This window comes from Trachurus japonicus, chromosome 2, assembly GCF_045865225.1.
Source record: "Trachurus japonicus isolate A0001 chromosome 2, Traja_1.0".
NCBI classification, from domain to species: Eukaryota; Metazoa; Chordata; class Actinopteri; order Carangiformes; family Carangidae; genus Trachurus; species Trachurus japonicus.
Genome location: NC_140908.1, coordinates 37,852 through 62,445, shown reverse-complemented (window position 1 = coordinate 62,445; position 24,594 = coordinate 37,852). Strand labels below are relative to the sequence as shown.

General features: G+C 43.5%; 2 protein-coding genes across 2 annotated transcripts in view; both read left to right on the top strand.

The window, feature by feature from the left end:
* Positions 1–344, top strand: part of LOC146990418 (protein NLRC3-like) — a 29,582-nt gene extending 29,238 nt beyond the window's left edge. The window contains exon 7 of the mRNA XM_085802846.1: positions 152–344. Within this exon, the coding sequence (XP_085658972.1) occupies positions 152–344 (193 nt within the window). The remainder of the gene's footprint in view (positions 1–151) is intronic.
* The window catches only part of LOC146990417 (NLR family CARD domain-containing protein 3-like), a 66,468-nt gene extending 42,133 nt beyond the window's left edge, over positions 1–24,335 (top strand). The window contains exons 4-6 of the mRNA XM_085794266.1: positions 16,751–16,894; positions 21,724–21,917; positions 22,423–24,335. Of these exons, the coding sequence (XP_085650392.1) occupies positions 16,751–16,894; positions 21,724–21,917; positions 22,423–24,335 (2,251 nt within the window). The remainder of the gene's footprint in view (positions 1–16,750; positions 16,895–21,723; positions 21,918–22,422) is intronic.
* Positions 24,336–24,594: the final 259 nt, after the last annotated feature.

The following is a 24,594-nucleotide window of genomic DNA, read 5'->3' as shown; positions in this document are numbered from 1 at the left end:
TTTGTTCACATGATTTTAATCTAATCCTCAAGTCAGAGTGTTTGACTCAAATAAAGACTCACTGCTTTGACTGTTGTGAGGTCAGCAGCAATGATCAATCAGTTTTGACATGAAGAGGTGTATGAATGTTGTTCTTTTATTCTTTATTCAGATTGAAGAATTGCAGTTTGTCGGAGATCAGCTGTTCTTCTCTGGGCTCAGCTCTGAAGTCCAACCCCACGCACCTGAGAGAACTGGACCTGAGCGACAACAACAAGCTGCAAGATTCAGACCTGAAGGATCTAAGTGATCTCCAAAAGAGTCCAGACTGTAGATTGGAGTATCTGAGGTGGCCAAATCTGTAGCTGTTTCCCTCCAGATCAATCAACTCATTAACTCAACTCATTCTTGGATGTTTAAAGCAGAAGTAAGCAATATTTTTGTGTTAATATAAGTCTTAAATAGTTGTTTCTTCCGACAGCAATCACTTACATAGAGTGTTTGGACCGAAACACGGGTCTCTCAGTCACTCTGCTCTGCTCTGAGCCGAGGAGAAAACTTTTCTTGTATCCTACAAGTTTTATCCAATGAGGAGAGAGAACGGCATTAAGGGCTGTGTGTGCAGCCAAGGGATGCGCCTGAATGTGGTGATGTAGGGACGAGGACCAATAGATCCATGACGAGGGCGGGGGCTGCTAAATCCATCGGCTGACAAGACGTTATGGTGCGTTCAAGGCAACCCGTAACTCGTGTTTTTCCGACCTGTGAAGTCGTACCAGTTCGATCTGGTACGAGTTCACGGGTCGGAAGTTACAAGTGGCCGTTATAGTGCACTTTCACAGGTAAAACAGGTCGGAAAAACACGAGTGGGTTGCCTGGAACGCTACAAAGTCGTAAGTCGTGACTTGAAGCTGTAATTTACGGTTTCAAAAGCCTGCCTGGAACGCAGCATTAGCCCAAACGACCGGATCGCTTACTTCTGCTTTAACCTGTTCACGCAGGCCCCCTAGTGGTTGGGACGCCGGCGTCCCAAATCAATAACACATGAACGGCGTCCTTAATATAACGAAAAGTAGGCATGCTGTAATGAAAACTCCACCACAGACCTTTTAAGGACACTTTCGGCAACATGTAGAAAAAAAAAAGAAGTTTCTAGGTGCTACGGTTTTTTCACAGTCACTGAAAATGTCTCAAACAATATCAGACTACGGCAGCCCACAAGCGACGTCACGTCAACAACGAAGGTGATTTAAACATATATGTACCATCTGTACACCTCTTCTTTCACCACCAAAAAATCGTATACTGTCATATAAACAAAAGCAAAGAACAAAAATGCAGTTTTTACCCCATTAAAGGTTTAAACAAGCCTGCTCACTCAACACAAACAAACCCGGAAGTCATTTTCGAGTGCCGAAAAATACGGACAAACATCAATAATAGACCCACTAAAACACTGAATAAAATTACAAGCTTACCCTTTTTTAAAAGCTGAACATGTGCTTGAAAATAATCCATTGATCGATTTTTTTTCCATCGTGACCAGATAATCCACAGCGTGTTACGTAACTCCGCAGTTCTATTACTACTCGCATTCTCCGTCAGACTGCGCACCCGGTTTTGCGCATCTCTCGTCGCCTGTCAATCAAAGTCACGGGGGTGAAAACTTTTTGGTCCAATAGCAGAGACTGTAAGGTGTGACCTGATATATAATGATCCCTGATTGGGCAAAGCTTAAGCCTGCACCCAGCTGGTTCCTGTGGTTGTCTCTCCCCCTAGTGTCAACAAGTAAGCACTACAAGTCTCCACAAAAAGTGAGTTTTTACTGCCCCAAGTTTAATTAAAATAATAATAAAAGACAAATGAACTATTTCAAATGTCCTTGTTAATTTAAGCCATCACTGATGGTTGTGGGATGTTTACTTCTGGAGTTATAAAGGAAAATAACAATATAATACAGGCGAAAATAGGTAAATTCATGTTTGGATGGGTTTTGGACACTAAATATTCATCCCCATAAATTAAATTTTCAAATGGCATTTTACTTATGTAACTGGTGTTCACTAAAATCTTGCAGTGTGCATTTTAGCCAAATTGGACAATTTTGGACAGGTTTTGCACACTGTACATCGCCAAGGGACACTGTTTGGAAAAACTCTATAGTGCCTCAGTAGTTTTACCTATCAACCTAAAATTTGGTACATATGTGGACAGGGAGTGTGTGAACCATATATGTAAAATTCAACCTGTTTTATAATTAGGATTTTGATATATCACCTTTTCACCAAAAACTCGTTTTTTTTTTTTTCCAAAAAAAAAAGTTATTTCAGAAGCCCATTTTTTTATGGAATGACTCAATTCAATATTTTATACATATAGATGTAAAGGGACAAAGGTTGTCTTTCATTTAAGCCATAAACCATAGTTGTGGGATTAGTACTTCTGTGGTTATAAAGCTTTAATTGCAGTGATACAAAAACAGGCAGAAATTGCCAAAAATGGCCTCTGCATGAAGAGGTTAAACAGTTTCTGGTGTTTTTTTTTTTTTCATCATGCAACTTAGTTGTAGTCTGGTTTTTCAATATACCTTTAAAATGAACCAATACATTTGATAACTAAAAAAACAATAAATTCTATATTGATGCATCCCAACTCACTTTTAAATTCCGCAGTGCTCAGTCGAACTATGGCAGCCTAGAATAAATTTGTTCGTAAAAACTTATCGGGAAACTTTTAACTGTCATAGCTGGAGGTGCAGTTGTGGGTATAGAGTGTATAGAGCAGTGGGCTCAGCACACAGCCCTGAGGGGACTCCTACAGCACCCGTCCTGAGATGCAATCCGGTCCAACAGCCTTTCTCGGATTGTTAAGGGATAGCTCACCCAAAATTCAAATTTCACTCATTATCTACTCACCCTCATGTCAACTAAGAGCTGTGAGAATTTTCAGAGTCCTCCGTGCCTTCTCTGAGTTACGAGGGGGTCTGCGCAGCAGTATTTGTCCATATGATGGTTGTGAATGGATACCAGTTTTCTTCGTCCAAAAAGACACACCAAAAAACATCCAAATACCTCCATACTGCTCATCTGTAATGTCCCTCTTGTATTGAAGCCCCAACATGAGGGTGAGTCGATAATGAGTGTAATTCGAATTTTGGGTGAACTATCCCTTTAGCCCCTAACGTGCGCTTGACATCATGCTCCTCTACTGTCAGGGTGAATCTGCTGTGGGTTGTAGGGTGTAGTGTAGCTGCCTCTGGTGATTCCACTCCAAAGCAAGCAAAGAAGAAGATATGCTCCTCTGCCAGCGCAGCATCACCTTCAGCAGCTCTGAGGCTGGTCCTGTAGTTGGTGAGATGCTGGACACCTTGCCACACCTACCTGCTGTTGTTTCTGTCCAGGTGGTCCTCGATTCACAATCATGTATTTCGTCTTATTATGTAGTATTTATAATATAACCTCTGCAAGAATCATGTATCTCGTATTATCATATACTATTTATAATGTAACCTTCGCCAGAATCATGTTTTTCCTGGAATCATGTATCTCGCCTTACTTAAGTAATTATAATAATGTAAAGTACATGAATAAAATATCTGTATCTGAATCTGAATCTGATTCTCCTCCTGTAGCCCGACTTGGCCACTCTGATGCCTCTCTTCAGGTTAGCTCTGGCCATGCTGTAGTAAGCCCTGTTGCCAGACCTAAAGGTGATGTTCCTCTCCTATAGCAGCTGCTGGACCTCCCTGTTCATCCTGGGTTCCTAGTTGGGGTAGACCGGGCAAGGCAATTTTAATTGTATAGCCCATTTTTACCAACAGTTTGACTTAAAGGGATATTCTGGCGTAAGATTAACCCATGGTCCAACGCACCGTGGCACCGAGTTAGACCCCCTGGAAAGATGAAGTCTGCTAACCGCAGCTTCTCTAGTTGTAGCAACTTTAGCAATGACCGCACCATAACAAACAGCGCAGTCTATTTATCCACACACAACTGATCAAAAAGCCACTCATAGCCACAAATAATGCTCAGAACAGCACCAAACGTCATCAGCAGTACAAACAGGGTCCCAGCCCATAATACGAGGCATCAAACATCTGTTAGCTTTGCCTGGTTTCTATTGAAAAGAGATGAAAACAACTCACCTCACCATGATTGATTCCCCCAGGTCCAGCACATAGACTCCACCGGCAGCTCTCTTTCACTTTTCTCCTCCATTTCCTTCAGCTCGTGTTCGGTAAACTCAGTCTCAAACTAATAGTGGCGCCCATTAAAATGAAACCAGTTGTTGTTGTTCTCAAACTGCATAAACTCAGCCGTGTGGTCCCTTCTGTGATGTCTGCTTCACTATGTTACAGTGCGGTCACTGCGAAAGTTGGTACAACTAGAGAAGCTAGCGGTTAGCAGACTTCATCTCTCGAGGGGGGGTCTAACTCGGTGTCACAGTGCGTTGGACCATGGGTTAAACTTACACTGGAATATCCCTTTAAATGATACATGGCATCATAACAACATCCTCTGCCCTTAGATCCTCACATCCACTGAGGAAAATCTCCCAGAAACCCTTTTAACAGGGAAAAATTGGAGAAACCTCAGGGTGAGCAACAGAGGAGGGATCCCTCACCCAGGACGGGCAGACGTGCAATAGATGTTGTTACAGACAAGAAAACAGTTTTATAGCATATGTAGTGGGATGAGCACTTTCCCTTTGCTTTGCTCCTGGTGTGGTTCCGTCCCTTTGAGCCCCAGCGTATATAAGAGGGAGGGACCCTTAGTGCTGCCTTTCTCTGGCAGCTGGTGCACACTTCCCCTTTCCAGGTTAGGTCTCAGGTGCTGCAGACGCTCTGCACTCCTCTGTCCGCTGTTGCGCATTCACATCCGACAGCACAGACGCTGGCAGGTTCCAAAATGTTTGTTGGCTCCCTCTCTCCCTGAACCACACCACGCTGATGGGGTATGTAAATGTTTGTTCTGCCTGTCATCAGCCATAGCCATTCACTCTGCACTCAGGACCGCTGCTGCTTTGTGGGGCTTCAATGTGCAGCCGTGTGGAGCCTTAAAGTACCTGTGCTTTTGCTCCTGTTGATGAAGATCTAGTATATTGTTTGTTTTAAAGTTTCCCTGTGCTGCGTACAACTTTCTTCATTTTGAGTTTAGATTGACATGATTTGTTTCTTTTCTTTTCGTTTCATAAGCCAGAGTTAAAGTGTTTCTTTTTGTTTTGTGCTTCATCATTTAGATTAATTTGTTCATGATTTTGGATTCAATGCTGCTTTTAAGCCTCTTGACATGAACACAGACAGGACCGGAAACATCACCAAAGTAACTGGCATCTAGCCTAAATTAACCAACATTGATTCATTCATATCGGGTGGCGCTGGTCATGGCGACACGCAGCAAGAGTGTGTGGGAGTGATTGTGGGAACTGCGGTTTTTAACTGTTGTTTTACCTGTGTTTTTAACGACTGTGTGTCGTCTTTTTAAATACTTTAATACCTGAGTCATCATGGATTTAGTGAGTGTTTTTTTCCTGAACCTGGTCGCTCTTGGGAGTGCTATAAGCGTCCAACAGAGCAACCGACCTGACAGGCTCCGATACAGCCGTGACTTCCTTATGCACTGCAGCAATTCAGGGGCAGTGATTTCACCTGATGGCATCCCGCCGAAGATCCGGAGGAATTGGGCTGGAAACTCCCGTCCGGACCGGCTGGCATCGGTGGCGGCGGGGCATACAACTTTTCAGAGACCCGGAAGCCCTCAGCAGCAGACTGCGGCTCGAGTGAGGAAGCGTGGCCGGAGAGGAGGTGTGCGTCAGCGGCTGCGGAGACCGGGACTCCGCCGCTTGCCGCTCCCTTCAATTATCCTTGGCAACGCGCAGTCTCTGAGAAATAAGGTGGACGAGCTTCAAGCGAATGTGAAGCATATCTCGGAGTACAGGGATGCCTGTGTGATCGCTTTAACCGAGACCTGGCTGAAGGATTATGATCCGACTCAAGATTTTGACATTGATGGTTTTGGTCAGCCTTACCGGCTTGATCGTGACGCACAAATCACCGGCAAATCATTGGGAGGGGGCGTGTGCTTGTACGTCAATCCTCGTTGGTGCAAGTCTCACTGCGCCCATTTTATCTGCCACGGGAAATCCCACAGGTGTTCCTGACAGTGGTTTATATACATCCCAGAACTGATACGGCAGAAGCAGCGTCCTATATTGCTAAACTTGTGCACCAATTGCAAAATAAATGCCCTGATGTCCTTGGTAATTTTAACACTTGTAGTCTGAAACAGCATCTTGGTCATTTGCACCAGTATGTAAAATGTCCAACGCGACATGGTAAAATACTGGACTTGTGCTACAGCACTATAAAGGGAGCTTGCAAATCCTTCCCACTGGCTCCACTTGGCTCTTCTGACCACAGCTGTGTCCTGCTTGCTCCGGTCTACCAGCTGGCCCTCAAGAAGGGGAAAGTTGAGCGCAAAGAGGTCGCTCTATGGACAGAGAGTGCTATTCGGGAACTGAATGGCTGTTTGCATAATACGAACTGGGATGTTTTTAAAGACTCATGTACTAATTTAGATGAATTGACTGACACTGTGGTAAACTATATTACCTTCTGCGAAGAGATGATAATCCCAAGAAAGACAATCACACTGTATCCTAATAATAAGCCTTGGGTCAGCAAATCCCTCAAGAATTCTATCAATAAGAAAAAAATAGCTTACTATCAAGGAGATATATCTGAACAAAAAGAAGCCCAAAAAATGGTGAAAAGGGAAATCAAATTGGCCAAAATGCAGTACAAGGACAAGGTTCAAGATGAATTCAGGATGGGCAATTCTCGCTCCGCTTGGAGAGGAATTAAGTCCATGATGGGAATTCAGGACAAGAAGAAAAGAGTGTCTAACAGTGACAAATCTGACTCCACCCTGGCAGAAGAATTAAATCAGTTTTATTTGAGATTTGATTCAATTGACTTCTCTGGAGAATTGTCTAAATTCAGGGAAGTTCCAGTAAGCAGTGGGATTCAGATAGATGAAATCAGTGTGTGGAGCACTTTTGAAAAGACTAACCCAAGGAAAAGTCATGGGCCGGATGGCATAAGTGTCCGACTACTTAAATGCTGTGCCCCATTCTTAAGTGAAATCTTCACATACATTTTCCAGTGGTCCTTGTCATTAAATAAAGTTCCCACATTATGGAAAGAATCCACTATTGTTCCCGTGGCAAAGGTACCATCACCTAAGACATTAAATGATTATCGTCCTGTGGCCCTCACCTCAGTGGTGATGAAGAGTTTTGAGCGTATGGTAAAAAAGAGCTTGCTTGCTATGACGCAGACCGTGATTGAACCCCTTCAATTCGTCTACCAACCCAGGAAAGGGGTGGAGGATGCTGTGGCGACACTATTGAATTTAATTGTCAGGCACCTGGAAGGCAGGAAAACACACATACGTCTATGTTTTGCTGATTTTTCATCAGCCTTCAACTGTATGCAGCCTCTTGTCCTTGCTCACAGGCTTTCAGAAATACCCAGTGTTGATTTGGGAACTATATGCTGGTTAGTTGATTTTCTGACAACTAGGCCTCAGAGAACTCGTGTTAATGAAACCCTGTCCGGGACTCTGTTGTGTTCCACAGGCTCGCCCCAGGGATGTGTCTTGTCACCTCTATGTTTATGTTGTACACTAATGATTGTAAGAACACGTTTGAGTCTAGGCACATAATTAAATTTGCTGATGACTCCGTGATTGTCAGCCTCCTGCAGGACCATGAGGCGGGCCACGGACCGGTCCTTGACCATTTTGTTAGATGGTGTGATGATTCTTATCTGCAACTTAATGTGTCAAAAACGAAAGACATGATAATTGATTTCTGTAAGAATCCAACTGTCACAGCCCAAACCTTTGTCAAAGGCACAGATGTGGACATAGTCAGCCATTATAAGTATTTAGGCACCATCCTGGATGATAAACTGTCTTTTGAGAGCAACTCAGATGCCATCTGCAGGAAAGTAAATCAGAGGTTGTTTTATTTAAGGAAAATGAGGTCTTTTAACGTTGATAAGAAGTTTCTTAAACTGTTTTACTCATCTTTTATTGAGTCCATTTTAACTTTTGCAATGATTTGTTGGTTTGGGAACCTCAGCATATCAAATAAGAATAAGATGAAGAATGTGGTCAAACTCTGCCAAAAAACAATTGGCATTAACTTGAATGACCTTGATAATGTTTATCAGGTCAGAGCCATTCCAGAGCCAAGGGCCATTCTGGCAAACCCTCTCCACCCTCTTCATGCAGAGTTTCCACTCCTCCCATCTAAGAGGAGGTACACGTTCCCTTGTCAGGCCAAATCAAACAGATATTTAAAATCCTTTGTCCCGTCTGCCGTTAGATTCCTTAATACGCTGTAGGCGAGCCTGTTGGGAAGGATGTACAGTACTGTAATCTGTGATGACTATATGTATTTATTGTATCATGTGTGTGCTATGTGAGCTCTACTGTGTTGAACTTTTGTTGCAAACCAAATTGCCCTTCGGGGACATTAAAGATTTTCAAATCAAATCAAATCAATTGATGTTAGTTTCTTGTTTTGTTTTTTATAATAGTTGTCAGTTGTCAAGTATTCCTCTAGAATTAATGAATGGTATCCTACACTCCTAAAGGACTTTTTTTATTTTTTTTAATTCTTTTATTTTTTTTTACTTTTATTACACAAGACAGATTTTAATTTTACATTCAATTAGTGTCTGTTGTACCGAACCTGTACCGAACCGAGGTACGTACTGAACAGTGACTTGTGTGTACCGTTACACCCCTGTGTGTGTGTGCTTAGTGTTTACATGTGGACTGTGGTGCTCCCATTTTAGTTGACGCCATCACTCCCCCACCCCCCTCTCACTCGCTTTAACCATAGCGGCCCCGGCCCTGGAGGAAGCCCTGTTCTTTTCTTGGTATTAAAGACCGGGTAAACCAAGAATAAATATGTGTTTTAAGTTTATAATACCACAGGAAAACATATTATTAACCACTCTGTCAAATTTGGAGGACTAAAAGTTGTTAAGTATATAAAATTCTGCAACAAAGTTGTCAATAAATGAGCAGTTTTCTCTGCTTCCGGACGGTGTGGGTGTGTCCGCTGCAGGTAAAGAGACCACGCCCCATGGCAGGAGAGCTGGACTTCACTGAACGTCTCTGATACACAACCTGTACAACATGTACACGTCTTCATGAAATAAAGACAGGAAAGTGACCTCACACACACTCCACCACACACCCCAGTCCTCAGCACTGACACAGCTGATAAAACTCCAGGAAATATTTCTTACCTTCACTCTTGGTGTCTAAAACAGTCTCAGCAGCAGCAGTCATCCAGCTGCAACAGGTTATAATCCACCATGCTGTTCCCGTTTACATCTCGTTACCGGTCAGCATCTTTCATCCATTTGCATTGTGTGAAAAAAAATAAAGTTTTTAGCTAACGTTAGCTTAGCTTTAGCTTCAAGTGTCCTGACAGGAGAAGCAGACACTACGATACAGTGAATTATTTCTGGACCTGGTACCGAGTCCAGACCCGGTCCAGACCGCCCGGCGCCCATGACACACGGCGTCCGAGCTGAGCAGCAGCCGTGTCCCGGTGGGAGGAGACTGGGGGACACAACACGGTGGAGCCGGGATCAGAAACACCTACGGCTGTTGTTGCCGCTAAAAACTTTTTTTTTTCTTTCACATAGTGCAAATGGATGAAACGGGCAGACCGTGAGTAACGATCAAAACGGGAATAATATCGGTGGATTATTAACCTGTTGTTGGTGCTGGATGACTGATGCTGCTGCCTGTTTTAGACACCAGAGTGAAGGTAAGAAATGGTTTGAGCAGCTGTGTGTCCGCCCGGATAAGCAGCAGCTCTACGTTGCACACAGCCACAACAACAGCAACTACAACTTCCTCCTACAAATGCACGATGGTCGGTGTGACGTGCAGACCGCAGTGGGACGACTCCTCAGTCCATGAGTTTCATGTCTCAGACCGGATCATGTAAATCCAGCTGCAGAAATATCCGGGGGACGGGAGTGTCGCCGTAACCGTAGTAACTCACACACACACACACATTCCGACAAAGACAAATTCTGCATTTGCCCCACAGACACTACACTGTTGGCTATTTTCTTTGTGAATTTAGTTATAGCTCCTGACCTTTTGCATATTTCAGCTTATTTTATTCTATTACTGCTGTATTTGCGTTAATGCTCCTTTAATACTTATGAAAACCTGAATTCGAATTGAATTGAATTGAATTGAAATGAATTGAATTGAATTTGATTTGCTCACATCAGGCCACTGATTCAGGGTTCCAAGGGCAGGCAATAACATCTATAAGAAATCTTTTGTTCCATGTGCTATACAAGAACTCAATGCAAATGACTGCACTTGATTTCAAGTAGATTTTTTTTTTTTTTTTTTACCTATTACTGCTACTGTTTGTTTGATGTTATTTCTTGTCCACTTATATGGATTGTCTGTACTGTCATTTTAGTTAAAGACACATTTCCACTTAGGTGGAAAATAAAGTTAAACTAAACTAAACTAAAGTGAACTCAAAACAACTGAGTTATTACTTTAACATTTCATTTCTGGGTTTGTTTAATTTGTGGGAGGAGTTACTCCAACATTACATTCACTTGTTTCTTTTATTAAGATACTGTCATGCTTTTTAGGTGTTCTAGTGGGTTCTTCACTTAGTCTTGGTGGCTGATTACAGATGTTCCAGATGTTCAGCTTCTCCTGACACCTTTGTACTATATGGAGCTGATTTATGCTGTATGTATTTATTGATTTCCATCATTAATTATCTCATACAGTTGGATTAGATTTAATTGAAAGCTGGTCAGGTGAGTCAATAAAACAACAACTGGTTTGAACAACTTGTACCTGAACGACACACGCTGACAGAGAGTCATGTGATTTCCAGTAAAAGGAGGAGGAGCCATGAAAGCTACAGGTGTTGAACAGGTACAGACAGTGTTCAGCGAGTTCAGACTCAGATGCCATTTTAGGGACGGGTGAGTGTCAATGCAACATTATTGTTGTTACTTCAATAATATCTATAATAGTAATAACAGTGTGTGTGTGTGTGTACTGGTTTCCCTTTCAGACTGAAGATGAGTGTTAATGTGGAGGAAGAGGAGGACGGACCAGAGTCTCCAGGATCCACCTGTCTGTCTCTGAAGAGTGACCAGCCCAAAATAAATCCTCCAGACTTCAGTCCTGGACGTGGACCAAAACCTGGACCTGGACCTTCAGACTCACAGTAAGAGACCTGATACAAACCTGAACGCCCACTTAGCCAAGTGTGTTGAGTTGCTGCAGTTGATGTAATGTTTCTTGTGTGTGAAGTTTTCACCAAACAGGTAGTGCAGGTCCTCAGCGTGCTCCGCCTCCACCCAGTCAGGGAATCCTGGGAAACTAGTTTTAATGAATGACTTCCTGGTTCTTTGGGTTTTTACACATTCACATCTTCAGTAGGTGTGTGTGTGTGTGTGTGTGTATGCCGGTACAATCGTGTCATATTACGTGCGCACCTATCAACTGGACGTGTCACACCCGCGTGCTTTGACGCCTGTGCAGCAGACAGCGCCTGACGTGTAATGTAGTTTCATCATTGACTTATAATGGCCCCCCCTTCACGCGCACGTTCACGCGTGATGACTGCTGCACGCCTGTAATCACACTACGCGTAGTGACCACGTGTAACATTCATGCGTTTTTCAGCGAACGCACGCATTAACGCTCGCGTGAAGCTGATTGAACATTTTTGTCAGGCGCTCACGCGTACGCGGAAACGACGTGCGCAAACTGTGTCACGCGTGACAAGAAGCTGCGTTCGTATGAAGCAGATTGTGCACGTCTGTCTTTCACTGTTTGACTAATGTTGTTGCCGGAAGTTGATCTGCCCGGTGTGCACCACTACGCGTAACGTGACGCGTAGTGTAACTTAGTTGTTCTGTGTTGCATTTTCATTTTCATCCAGTAGATGGTGCAGTCGATCCAATACAGAGATACAGATATATAGGCTGTTGCATGACATGATTTATTTGTTCAATGAAGACAGAGAGAATAATCTGTGTCCCAGCTGGCCACAGTGGCCAGCCGGAGCCACTCTCTCCACACCTTGGGTCTGAGACGCTGTGGACCGTGGTCCAGATGCCATCCCCGGGTCAAGCTGCTGCTCCGCCCCGCTGACCAGGCAGCTCACAGCGGCAGTGGCGGCTGCGGCGACGTCGCTCCCCGGTCCGGGACGGAGCGATCCGCTGTAGGAGGAGGCCGCTGTGAGCTGCCTGCCCCGCGGGGCGGATCAGCAGCGTGACCCGGGGAACTCTGGTGCAGGGATGGCATATGGACCACGGAGCTCCGGCCGGGGGGTGGGGGGTGGGGAGCGGACGCAAGCGGGGGGTGTGGAGAGAGTTGCTCCGGGACCTGGCCGCTGTGGAGCGAAGTTTCCAAATATCGTAATAACAAAACAATAGAAAAGTCAAAGACTTAATTTTCCACGTTATTCTGTTTTTGTTTTAAAACAGAATAACAGAAAAACAAAGTTGCTTTTTGTTTGTTTTTTTGGTTTTGAAACGGAAAAACGAGGAAACCATGTAACGCCCGCCAATGTAATAATGCCCACAAACGTAATAAAAATATGCAGCTTTCAATGTAATAATCCTGCAAACATAATACAAACATGGACTAAAACGTCTCCATAATACGCACAAAAATCCAAAAGAAAAAAATTAACTAAACTGCATGAAGTGGTTGTTGTATGCCTGACAGAGGCATGCGTAAAACTATCCAGGCTATCTATTTAAAACACACACCATAGGCTACTTGCAAACTGCTCAACTGTAGGGGGGTCTTATATAGTCATTATTATGATTATGATTATTATTATTGTTGCTGTACGGAGTCAAATACAACGAAGAGCCAGTCGCTCGAAACGTTGTCTTTATCATATATTTATTTATTTATATAATATTGTTCTACTTCGGGAGAAGACAGTGTTGAGTTCTCTTTCTGCCTCATATGTACAGTGCCATGGATTTATCGGGGAACTGCTGATATTTTGTCTTAGTAGTGCTGAATATGACCAAGCCGCTGTCCACTGTCTCAGTGCTGAAATATGAATGAATGACAGCATGTCACTGCCAGAGAGAGAGAGAGAGAGAGAGAGAGAGAGATGCCTCTTTCTTTTCTTTTGCATCTTTTGCGTACATTTTTGTCCTCCTGCTTATGACACACACGCCCTGCAGATGCTTCTATAAACATTTGCTTAGGATTGATTGTGATAGGTACACGGTTGGGAGGAAGAGAGAGAGAGAGAGAGAGAGAGATGCGCTGTTTGAGGGGTGGGTGGGGTGGGCTCTCCGTGATCGTGGAGCGGAGAGTCAGCAGCTGGATTTCGCACAGTCAGTAGGCTATTAGTAGATATAAACAACAACAACCAACACAACGACCATTAGTCATTGCGTTATTACATTTTATTACATTGAAAATTGAAGATTTTCACTTCCCCACAAATGTAATAAAGCTCCGCAAACGTAATAGTTATTACATTTGTGGGAAATCGCGTATTACGTTTGTAGTAGGCAGCGGCTATTACGTTTGTGGAAAATGTATTACGTTTGCAGGATTATTACATTAAAAGCTGCATATTTTTATTACGTTTGTGGTTTATTACGTTTGTGGGCATTATTACATTGGCCGGTGTTACAAACCAAAATCAAATTACGGTCAAATTTTGATTGTCTTTTTGTTTTTGATCTTAAACAACACATTAACGCCGATGACAGACCGGAAATGTCTGAACTCCAAATAAAAGCCCAGTGACTCGTGTTACAGCCACGGGTCAGTGTATCTTTTGGTCATTGGATTTTCTTTTGATGAATGGGAATTAAAAAACAAAAAATGATTGGATTATTGGATTTTTATTTTGAAATACACAAAATAAAATTGAAACACAAAGCTGTTGAGTGTTGAGTATTAGATGAATGGCCTATAAAATCTTTTTTTTTTTTGTAAATGTTGTGTTTTGAGCACATGGATACATTTTCACAGCTGTGTTTATTTTTTCACACAAGCTGATCGTTAACTCATCTTCCTCATGTACTGTTCTCCTCGCTGCGCTGGGTCTCTGTCCCCGCTGCGCTGTAGCGCTTTGCTTTGCTTCCATTCAGTCAGATCATTTTCACAGCGGAGTTCTTTGCAGCCTGATCCACCTGTTTGTGTACCTCTGTGTAGGCTCCACCGTGCCATGAGACAAACATGCAAGAAGTAGCGCAGCTTATTGTGTTTCAACGGCGAGGAGCTGTCATTACGCGCAACCATTACGCACGGCGATTCCCCTCATCTAAGCTGCTCTAATTAGAGTGCCCTGTGCCGGGAAGGGAGCCTGATGAAATCCCGGACTGTAGCCGAGGTCTGGGACTGGATCTCATGTGACTGAAAAGAGTAGAAAAGAACCATAAAGGGGCCGCTGCCACCTGCCAAATATGCCCGGGGTTGGAGACCTCAGGGTCGGGTTGAGTCTCTGAGAAGAGCTGGTCTATCACCCAGCCCCATGCAGCATTATTCCACAAGGTGGCGAACGTTACTGCAGCAGATCATAATATAGCTATATTCCTCAAATAACAAAACAATCAGTCAGTATTCAATTAATAGCCTGGTCTCATATAATGGCGTTCAAGCCATATATATATATATAAAAAATTAAATTAAAAACTATCTGCCGCCGCCTGGGACAAACTGAGGAGGAAATGTTCAGAAGCTCTTTGTGGACTGTCTGTGTCTTGTTTAAAGGACAATTCCGGTCGAATTCAACTCGGGGGTGTATTTTCCTATCATTTTAGGTCTAAAAGAATGAATCTGAAGATTTTCAGTTTAATCGCTCCTGTTTTGCGGTAGTTGCGTCTGTCCGTGCATCGCCACGGCAGCAATGAATGGGAGTGGATGTAAGTTCCGCTGTTTAGGCTGTTTCCAGCCCTCAAAGCCGCAATTTTTTTCCACAGACAGCATCAGATGGCTACTCAAACATGCACCGAGAAGTTTATTTACTTCAAGCAAGCCGACATGTTTGTAAAACTAGATCTAATTCAAAGTCTCCCGGAGTCTCGCGCGAGACCCAGTTGCCGTGCTCGGTGTGTTCAGGAGCAGTGGGAAAAGCTACCGTTTGTGTCATAAACACAGGAATATCAACTCTTTACTTGCTTCAAGTAAAAAAGACTTCTCGGCGCATGTTTGATTAGCCACCTGACGCTGTCTGTGGAAAAAAAATGTACACTTCAAGCAAGTAAAGAGTTGATATTCCTGTGTTTATGACACAAACGGTAGCTCCTACTGCGCCTGAATACACCAGCACTGCAACTTCGGGCTCGCGCGAGACTCCGGGAGACTTTGAATTAGATCTACTTTTACAAACATGTCGACTTGCTTGAAGTAAATAAACTTCTCGGTGCATGTTTGAGTAGCCATCTGACGCTGTCTGTGGAAAAAAATTGCGGCTTTGAGGGCTGAAAACAGCCTAAACAGCGGAACTTACATCCACTCCCATTCATTGCTGCCGTGGCGATGCAGGGACAGACGCAGCTACCGCAAAACAGGAGCAATTAAACTGAAAATCTTCAGATTCATTCTTTTAGACCTAAAATGATATGAAAATACACCCCCGTGTTGAATTCGACCGGAATTGTCCTTTAAGATCAAAATCGAAAAGGCAATCAAAATTTGACCATAATTTGATTTTGGTTTACAAAAAACCAGCCTGAAACGTACACGGACCCAGCTGGAGATGTGCGTTAGGTTTGTGCACCTGAATAGCTGCACAGAGGCTGCACCACTGTCCCGGCCGAGTTTTTTTTTTTTTTTTTTTTTTTTACACTTTATTAATAATTATATTGATACTGTAACAAAACTGTCGAGCCATCAGGAAGGTTGAAATTGAAATATCAATGCAGAATCAGTGTCAACCATGGAGCATAAAAAGACATGACATCACTGAGCCTCCTCCTGTCTATAATATAATTATCTCATGGGTCTTTTCCTTTCTCCTTTTTCTCCTCCTTCTGCTTCTTCTTCTCCTTCTTCATTTCGTCCGGCAGGCAAAGTCTGGCTCACTGCTGCCTCCCCTGGTTGACTAAAATGAAAAGGCCAACTACATTACACGTTCATGTTACGCGAATGGTGCGCACGGTGCAGATCAACTTCCTGCTGCGCAGCAACAACATCTGCGACCGCACGTACGTGTGAACGCGTATCATAATTTGTCAAACAGTGACTGACAGACGTGCACACGCTGCTTCATACGTACGCAGCTTTTGTCACGCGTGAAATACAACCTGCGCGTAACAACGCACGCGTGCGCAACAAAGTAACCATGCGTGCACACACACGTCGCTGCGCGTCTTTCCGGTTGTTTTGGCTTATGTGTGTGTGTGTGTGTGTGTGTGTTTTGTCCTCCTGTTGTTATGTCTTCATTGAGCCAGTGGATCCAGATGCTGAGCAGTGTCAGTGTGTGATCCTCTGTAGAGCTGATGTGGGACAGATGTTCAGCAGCTGGACACTGGACACAGTTAATAACTGACTGAGTCTACTGTTGTCTATGGATGCTGTTGTGTTGCTTTCATCCTTCACTACAGTGTGTGGTGCTGGACGCTGATGTCACTGGAGACTTCCCACAATGCCTCTGTCATCAGAGAATTGATCAGTGATTGATGTGATGTTTGTGTTTGCAGAGGTCAGAACCACAGACTGAGAGCAGAGTCTCCAGGATCCATCTGTCTGTCCATCAAGAGTGACCAATCCAAAGAATGGCCTCTAGGGTTCAGATGTGGATCTGGATCTGGACCTGGACCTGGACCTGGACCTTCAGAGTCACAGTAAGAGACAGTTTCTACTGTAAACTGAGCTGAAGATGATCCAGTCATTAGACTCATGCGAAGGAAACAGAGAAAAAACAGGAATCAGATCCATCAGACTCTGAAGGTTCACAACAAACCTCAGAGACCCAACCTCTGCAGTTTCAATAGATGGATTCAGACACGCCCACAATCAGCTGATCCATCCCTCCAGTGACCGGTTTCTGAAACAGAATAGAAACATAAGAAACCATATACAGGTGGTGTATCTTCATATCAACACAACATGTACTTGAAACTACAACTGTTACATTACAGGCCAGTCTCACTAACACAACTACTCCAAACTACATGACAACATCACTCCAGTTTACATTCTGCATCCACAAACAGCAACAAAGGCAATATACTCCATGAACAGCTCAATCCCATCACATGCACACTCACTTCTACAACTCAAACCAAATAAATGTTATAAGAAATTAGAATGTAATTTATAGTTCACATGGACTCACATGCTCTGTAGCTGCAACACCAAACTTTAAGTCCGCGTAAAGTGAGATTTGATTGTAAACATTTAAATACGTTGCTGAAAACATGTGAAAACATTGATAATTGTATAGAACTGAACTGTGGAGTTTGAGGGTAAAACTGTTTTTCGGGACAAGGATTTCTATGTTGTTTCAGGTGGGACTAAAGAGGACACTGGACCCAGTTAATGACTGACTGACCCTACACATCCTTCTTTCTACAAAATAATACAAACTATACAGGCTTACATTGGGAATGAATCAAAAATAAATGTTTCCTAATCTTTCCAATTCATTAAAGCAGAAGTAAGGTGAATGTGCTAATATAAGTCTTAAATAATTATATCTTCCGACAGCAATCACTTATATAGAGTGTTTGGTCTGAAACACAGGTCTGTCAGTCACTCTGCTCTGCTGTAAGCCGAGGAGAAAACTTTCCTTGTATCTTACCTTTATCCAATGAGGAGAGAGAACAGCATATAGGGGCGGTCCTCTCTGTGTGTGCAGCCAAGGGATGCGCGTGAATGTGGTGACGTAGGGACGAGGGCGGGGACTGCTAACTCCATCGGCTGACAGGAAGTTAGCCAAAACGACCGGATCGCTTACTTCTGCTTTAATTCAGCGTTACGTTTTTGCATTTTTCCAGTGGCGAGTGATGACCTTTAATTCTGTCTGAAAGCTCTGCTGTGTGAGGTTATTGGTGAGATTACGATCCTTATAAACAGGGTTCAAAATTAGCGGTCGCCAGTCGCCAGTGGCGACTAACTTTGATGCTTTGGCGAGTAAAGGAAGCCGGCTGACTGGCCACTCTGGCGAGTGAAAAAAATCCAACTACTTCGTTGTTGTGACTGTTCCTCCCGACCCGGCTGTGACGCTTGGGTTGTGAGCCGGTGTCGTGCACAACATGCCGTATAGCAATGATTTGTGACCGATTGCAACGCTCGCGGCGCACGTGTGTATTCCTCTCTCTTCAGTCTGGTGTTTGGCTGCACTTTCAATAAGAAAAGTTCCATATGAGCACGATCAGCAGAGACAGAGCACAATGGATGTGGCATTGATCAGATATCGCAGCGCACATGTGTATTTAACGGCAAAAAAAAACATCGCTCAAATTCTTTCTTTTTTTTTTCCCGTTAAATAAACATGTGCGCTGCGATATCTGATCAATGCCACATCCATTGTGCTCTGTCTCAGCTGATCGCGCTCATATCACTTTTCTTATTGAAAGTGCAGCCAAACACCAGACTGAAGAGAGAGGAACAGCAGACCTCCTCTGACAGCTCCTCTGTGGAGCTGCAGGAGAGCTGCAACGTCTTTTATTTTATTTTATTTTTTTTATTGCAGCGCAGTTATTACAGGTGATGCACATCTATGTCCGTGTAGGCTACATTTATTGTCTGATCTTCCTTCATGGTGCACAGTGTCAGTCCTCCTGTGAAACTTTTAGCTACTAAATAATATAACTGAAGGCAGTGGAAGTCTGCACATGTCGACACACCCCCATGAGTTGACGACATAAGGAGCTAATAAATAAATATATATAAATAACTGATAGTATTATTCAGTCAAGTTCTTGTTACAGGTTAATGGTTAAACGGTTAACCATGTGCATCCCTAAAATAAACCTTTTAGGAAAAAAAGGCAAACTTGACTCACAAAAATATGCTAATAGCTATGATATGTGTTAAAAATGCTTATGAGTGTATTATAACAGTTCAACACAATGAAATATATACAAAACAGCTATACATAATTTTTGGCCAGTAAAAAATCTTTCTGGCCAGTAGATTTTTAAAGCTCACTAGCCAGTTGGCCAGTGAGCAAAAAAGTTAAGTTTGAACCCTGCTTATAAACCTATGACAGGGATGTTGCCTGCTCTGTCCAAACAATGTGGTTTGATCAACTACTCCCAGAACGTTTGCGCACACCTCTCTCTCTCTCTCTCTCCTTAGTGCCGTCCCCTTGCCTACTGTCAGCTCCTAACCAGTGAGGAACCTTTGGAGGTCTCTCAAATATCTGGGGGATTAGGAGTGATTCTTGGACTTGAGAAAGTTGATTTGCTACTCTACTCAGGGTCATCGGGTGACAGACAGCCATGTTAGTTAGTTAGTTAGTTTTATTTGTCCACGATGTGGAGATTTGTTTTTGGTCTCATAAAAAAAACAACAGGCAAGACAATAACAACAACAACAAGCAGGACAACAACAAAACATCAACAACACTTACACACAGACATCTTCATGGCAAAAGCAGGACAGCAGTGGCAGTTACATTACAACACATCATCGCATCAACGCATCAACGGGTCATGGTGTTCAGTGCCCCAATTGCATTAGGAATAAAGGAATTTTTAAAAATATTACGATTTGCCCTTGGTACTTTATAACGTCTACCAGAGGGAAGAAGTTCAAACTCCCTATTGAGAGGATGAGAGGGATCATTTGCTATTTTGACAGCTTTTTTCCTAAGCACTTCCTCGTAAATACAACTTAATTGTTTCTGTCTTGTCCCTATGATTTTTGAGGCAAGGTTTACTATTCTCTGCAGCTTGCTTCTTCCTTTAATATTTAGATTACCATACCACATTGCCATGTTGAAAGTTAGAATGCCCTCTATCAGGTTCTTATAAACTGTTTCCATAATGTGCTTACTCACTCTAAAGGAGTTGAGCTTGCGCAGTAGATGGAGACGTTGGTTACAGGTTTTAAAAATATGGTCTGTATTTTCACTGAAATTTAGGTTACAATCAATATATGTACCTAAATATTTGAACTTGTCTACTACCTCTACAATTTGTCCCCTGATTATAAGGGGCTGCACAGGGTCCTTTTCATGAAAGACAAGTTCCTGAGTTTTTGTTACATTGATCTCTAAGGAACTTTCATCACACCACTTCTGGAGAGATGACACATGTGCTCTATATACTTCCTCTCCGACTATGTCCCCCTTCTTTAATAAGGCAACCAGGGCCATATCATCTGCATACTTGAACAAACGAAACTTTTCCAGATCTAATTGGAATTCGTTTGTGTATATGGAAAAAAGTAATGGGGATAAAATGGTCCCCTGCGGGGCGCCGGTGTTAAGCACAGTGATGTCGGACCGAGTATTATTAACCAGGACCTGTTGAGGGCGGTCAGAGAGGAAGTCCCTAACAAGGTGGATAATACCACCATTTACTCCTATGTCGATAAGTCTCTGCAGCAGGATGTGAATCTGCATGCTGTTAAAGGCCGAGGTAAAATCGATAAATAGGGCCCTAGCAAGGTGGGAGGGGGCTTGAAGGTGCTTTGACAGGGTGTGGGACATACTGACAGTTGCGTCATCAGTTCCCCTCTGACTTTTGTAAGCAAACTGGAGATGATCTAAACTGTTAGAAACTGACGCTGTGATTTGTCTGCTTATAACTCTCTCAAAACATTTTCCTAAGATAGAAGTAAGAGCAATAGGCCTGAAGTCTTTTAATTCAGTAGCTCCAGGTTTTTTAGGGATAGGCACAATATAAGACATTTTCCATAATTTGGGCATTGTTAAAGAATTAAGCAAGTTCTGGAATAACTCCAGCACAATACCTTTAAGTTCATGAACATTTTCTTTTAAAACTCTCCCTCTCAGGCCATCTGGCCCCGGGGCCGAGTTTGGCTTAATACTAGACAGGCTGACTGCAATCTCATGTTCATTCAGTGTAATGGGGACATATCCCACAATGGACCTACACACACTATCACGTTCAGCACTAAAATCATTCTTGTCAAAACGACTGAAAAAGACATTTAGATCATTTGCAAAAGATGGAGAGGGGTGTGACAGGGGGGTACGCTTTTGCTTAGTTTCCCTGCCCATCATCACATTTAAACCTTCCCATGCTTTCTTGGCATTTCCTGAGAAATAGTGACACTCAACTTTATCTTTATATTCTATTTTAGCTTTACTCAGTTTAGATCTTAGTTCACATCTTTTTTCCTTAAGTAACTCAATATTACCATTTTTAAAAGCACATTTTTTCTCACGGATACATTCCTTAAGATCACTAGACATCCATAGGTTATTATTAGGAAATATTCTTACAGTTTTAGTACGAGTGATTTTACTTTCATTAAACAACAGATATGATGTAAAAGTGTCAATTAGTTCATGAGGGGTGTCACATGAGTTAAGAAATAGCCAATCGGTAGTCTCCAGCTCGCATTTCATCTCCTCCGTACAGTCCTCAGTCCAGATCTCAATTTCCTTAGTCACTGTCTTCTCCCGTCACTGTCTTCTCCCGTCTCATTTCAACAGTGATTGTGACATGTTGTTGAAACAGAAATGTCTTTGCAGGAGGAAGAGGAGTGGTGTCTCTGTGGACCAGCAGCTGTCCTGCTGTGGTCTCTGTCAGGACGTCCTGAAAGATCCAGTCTCCACCAGCTGTGGACACTGGTTCTGCAGACAATGCTTCACCTTATACTGGGACCAGCCTGGTTCTTCAGGACCCCCCTCCTGTCCCCAGTGTGGACAAAGACCCAGAACCAGAGGTGGACTGCAGACAGCCAATCAGAGAAAAATATTCTGTATTGTTGTGAAAATTAGGAACTACATTCTAGTATGTAGTTTGTCCTCAATGTTTTCATTGGGTTGGACTGGGTGGAGTGATAAACAAGTAAACTTGTTTACAAAAGCACAGAAGTTGTCCTGAAGAAGCTGTTCCTGTGCTGTTTTTACCCATGAGCCAAACGTTCAGTTCAGATGACAATAACAAGCACTCAGCGTTACATTAACATACTCTGACAAAGTTGGATCTAGGTCAACTGGACTTGGTTGTAGATTGTTAAAGACGTTTCACATCTTATCCAAGAGGCTACATTATTAAAAATCAGAGTGTCTCTGATGGTCTCAGTTCTTCTCCCAAAACTTGAGAAATCAAAAAATAAAAGATCAACTATGAGTGATGACTTTCACCATTTCTAATTTTCTCTTAAATAATCTGATCAGATAGTCAGACTCTCTGTCTTCAGTCTGACTCTTTCTCTTCTCTCTCAGCAGATGGTGGTCTGCAGGAGGTTTTAGATCAACATAAGATCAGTCTGAGGAGCAGATGTGAACGAGTGACTGAAGGAACTGAGGGAACAGAAAGTGGAACAGGAAGTGTAACCCTCCTCAACAGGATCTACACTGAGCTCTACATCACAGAGGGACAGAGTGAAGAGGTTAATACCCAACATGAGGTGAGACAGCTGGAGACAACGTCCAAGAAGAAGACCCTCCAGGACACTCCAATCAAGTGCAACGACATCTTTAAAGACTTACCTGTCCAACAGAGAGACAATGTCTCTACAGTCTCACCTGTCCAACAGAGACCCATCAGAGTGGTTCTGACCAACGGCGTCGCTGGCGTTGGAAAAACCTTCTCGGTGCAGAAGTTCACTCTGGACTGGGCTGAGGGCTTGGAGAACCAAGATGTCAGTCTGCTGGTTCTGCTTTCGTTCAGGGAGCTGAACCTGATCAGAGATCAGCGGTTGAGTCTTCTCAGGCTGCTCCATGTTTTCCATCCAACATTACAGAAGGTCACAGCAGAGCAGCTGGTTGTCTGTAAACTTCTCTTCATCTTTGACGGCCTGGATGAAAGCCGACTGTCACTGGACTTCAACAACAGGGAGGTTGTGTCTGATGTCACACAGACGTCATCAGTCAACGTGCTGCTGACAAACCTCATCCAGGGGAATCTGCTTCCCTCGGCTCTAGTCTGGATCACCTCCAGACCTGCAGCAGCCAATCAGATCCCTCCTACATGTGTTGACAGGGTAACAGAGGTCCGAGGCTTCACTGACGCCCAGATGGAGGAGTACTTCAGGAGGAGGTCCAGTGATGAAGATCTGTCCAGAAGAATCATCTCACACATCAAGATGTCTAGGACCCTCCACATCATGTGTCAAGTCCCAGTCTTCTGCTGGATCAGTGCTACAGTTCTGGAGCACATGTTGACCACAGACCAGAGAGGAGATCTGCCCAAGACCACCACTGACCTGTTCTCACACTTCCTGCCGGTCCAGACAAAGAGGAAGAGGAACAAGTACGGTGAAGGACATGAGACGAGTCCACAGGAGCTGACGGAGGCCGACAGGGAAGTTCTTCTGAAGCTGGGGAGGCTGGCGTTTGAACAGCTGGAGGAAGGAAACATCATGTTCTACCAAGAAAACCTGGAGCAGTGTGGTCTGGATGTCACAGAGGCCTTGGTCAACTCAGGACTCTGTACTGAGATCTTCAAAAGAGAGAGTGTGATCTTCCAGAAAACAGTCTACTGCTTTGTTCATCTGAGTGTTCAGGAGTTTCTGGCTGCAGTCTACATGTTCCACTGTTTCACCAACAGGAACACACAGGTTCTCAAGAACTTTCTGAGAGAAGACGACGAAGAGAGAAACTCAAACCAAAAGTCTGTCTTTAAAAAGATTCCTGAGTTTTTTGGACTCAATGCGAGCAGTCTTCCACCCCTGGATGTCTTCCTGCAAAGAGCCATGCAGAAATCCCTCAGCAGTAGAAACGGTCACCTGGACCTGTTTGTTCGCTTCCTTCATGGCCTCTCTCTGGAGTCCAACCAGAGGCTGTTAGGAGGTCTGCTGGGTCAGACAGACAACAGACCAGGAACCATTCAGAGAACCATCAACAACCTCAAGAAGATGAACAGTGATAGAATCTCTCCTGACAGAAGCATCAACATCTTCCACTGTCTGACGGAGATGAAGGACCAGTCAGTTCATCTGCAGATCCAACAGTTCCTGGAGTCAGAGAACAGATCAGAGAAGAAACTCTCTGAGATCCAGTGTTCAGCTCTGGCCTACATGCTGCAGATGTCAGAGCAGGTTGTGGACGAGTTGGACCTGAAGAAGTACAACACATCAGCTCAGGGACGAATGAGACTGATCCCAGCTGTGAGGAACTGCAGGAAGGCTCGGTGAGTCCAGACATGAGCAATATCATAAATGATAAGTAGATAAGTCAAGTTCAGATAAACACAGTGTTTTCCATTAAAGTTGGTATAAATGTAGGGCATCCATAAAATAGTGGGATCTCTGTTTAAAATGGGCATCAGTGTGCACAGCGGACTAATCACACAGCTGTTGGTGAAAAGAGAGACGGGAAAGAGATGACCAGTGAGTCTAATGACTCAAACAGCCGCTAGCACTGCATGAAGAGTATGAAAGTAGGCTATAACTC